The following is a 1,871-nucleotide window of genomic DNA, read 5'->3' as shown; positions in this document are numbered from 1 at the left end:
ACCCACCCCGGCACGGCACGAGCCAGCCTGTGTGGAATACAACAGCACTGAGCTGTTCGGATCTCAGCAGCACCGGACACCTTATGTCAGTGTTTTACCCTCAGATGCTCGAGCCTAAAATAATCCTGTTCCACCCCTGAAGTCCTTCTTCTGTCTGTTTTTTTTTCCTGCCAGCAAGAGGCACTTCAAGGAATGCATCAGTTTCATCCACCAGTGCCGCCTGCACGGAGGGAACTGCCTCGTCCACTGGTAACGCTGATGTCCCCGTGCCCTTGTCCCCCCAGCCCAGCAAACACCCAGCCCCCTCTTTGGCTGCAGGCCCCTACCCAAAGCCAGATGGTGCCAGGGGGCTCCGTGCCCATGGATCCACCCAGGATCTGCCCTCAGCTGCAGCTTGAGCCCCAAATCCCACGGGATCCAGGCAGCCCAGGACACGGGGCAGCTTTTCTCACACTGGGACAAGCGGGATTCGGGACAGGCAGCACCCACAGCTCTCCCCTCCCCAGGGAGGAGCAGGAATTTATGGGCACTGATGGAGAGGAGCTTGGAGGGGCTCAGGCATCCCAGAGAGTGAGTTCTTGGAGAAGCTGCAGCTTGAGCCCCAAATCCCACGGGATCCAGGCAGCCCAGGACACGGGGCAGCTTTTCTCACACTGGGACAAGCGGGATTCGGGACAGGCAGCACCCACAGCTCTCCCCTCCCCAGGGAGGAGCAGGAATTTATGGGCACTGATGGAGAGGAGCTTGGAGGGGCTCAGGCATCCCAGAGAGTGAGTTCTTGGAGAAAAGGAACCAAAACAGCTGAAGCTCAGGGGTGGAGGAAGGGGCAGGGGGCTCAGGGTGTGCCGTGACAGCAGCCCCCTGCCCTTTTCCCCGCAGCCTGGCTGGCAGCACCACCGTGGTCGTCGCCTACGTCATGGCCGTCACGGAGCTGAGCTCCCAGGAGGTGCTGGACGCCATCCGAACCGTCCGCCCCGTCGCCAACCCCAACCCCGGCTTCAGGCAGCAGCTGACTGAGTTCGGTGGCGTCGCAGCCCGCAAGGTGGGGACGAGGGGGGGACCAGCCCGTGCCACCCGCACTCTGCTCCGTGGCCAAGGACGAGTCCCAGGGGGACCAGGTCTCTTCCCCACTCCCTTGCCAGTGGGCTTGGATGGACACAGGCACCTTAGCTTGCTTCCCCCTCCTTCCACAGGTCCGCAGGCAGCTGAAGCAGAGGTATGGGACGTCTCCATTCAATGACGAGGAAGAAATCAAGGCTCTGCTGCCAGTGGGGAGAGCAGGACCGGCCAGGACGGAGGGAGCTCGGCAGGGACTGGTCCCGAGAGCCAGGGACAGGAGGAGCACAACTCCCTTCCTGCTGCGGGTGAAGAGGACATTCTCCTGCATCCCCACTTGTCTGAAGTGAGCCCAGCCGAGGGGGAGCAGCAAGAACCCCCCGACAGCCTGGGAGAGACGAAGGAGCTGCAGTGAGCTGGGGGACCACCACGCAGGGCAGCCGCGCTGAGCCCAGCTCCTGCTTCTCTTCTGGGGTGCAAGCATCCATCCTCCATCCCGGCTGTCAGGAGGGATTCAGGGGCACTGCAGCACCCGGGGGGCTCAGCCCCTCTGTGTCCAGTGCATCAGGGACACCTGGTGACAGAGCAGCTGGTGGCCCCCAGGTCACCGCATGGAGCAGGGTGACAGAGGGAGTCCCTCCTGCCGCGGGGGAGCACCCGGGCGATGCCGGCAGCAGCTTTAGCACTGGGGTACCACTGCACGAACCTTGGGGTGTTCAGGGCGGGGGACAGCCAGCGCTCCCCTCGCAGCGGTTTCCCCCCAGCAGCACAAGCCCCCCGAACCGATGCGGCTACAGAGCAGTCAGGTGTCGTAG

The 1,871-nt window shown here is 63.4% G+C and overlaps 1 protein-coding gene across 1 annotated transcript; it reads left to right on the top strand.

Annotated features, from left to right (window-relative positions):
- Positions 1-174: 174 nt before the first annotated feature.
- Positions 175-1,406, top strand: DUSP15 (dual specificity phosphatase 15; the record flags this gene model as incomplete). The annotated part of the gene is made up of 3 exons (XM_010087676.1): positions 175-249; positions 880-1,042; positions 1,194-1,406. Coding segments are annotated over 3 exons (451 nt in total), but the record flags the coding sequence as incomplete, so codon positions are not given.
- Positions 1,407-1,871: the final 465 nt, after the last annotated feature.

The sequence above is a fragment of the Pterocles gutturalis genome, unplaced genomic scaffold (assembly GCF_000699245.1).
Source record: "Pterocles gutturalis isolate BGI_N339 unplaced genomic scaffold, ASM69924v1 scaffold23741, whole genome shotgun sequence".
Lineage (NCBI taxonomy): Eukaryota > Metazoa > Chordata > Aves > Pterocliformes > Pteroclidae > Pterocles > Pterocles gutturalis.
Note: the sequence above shows the minus strand (reverse complement) of the source record. Positions and strands in the feature narration are given on the sequence as shown.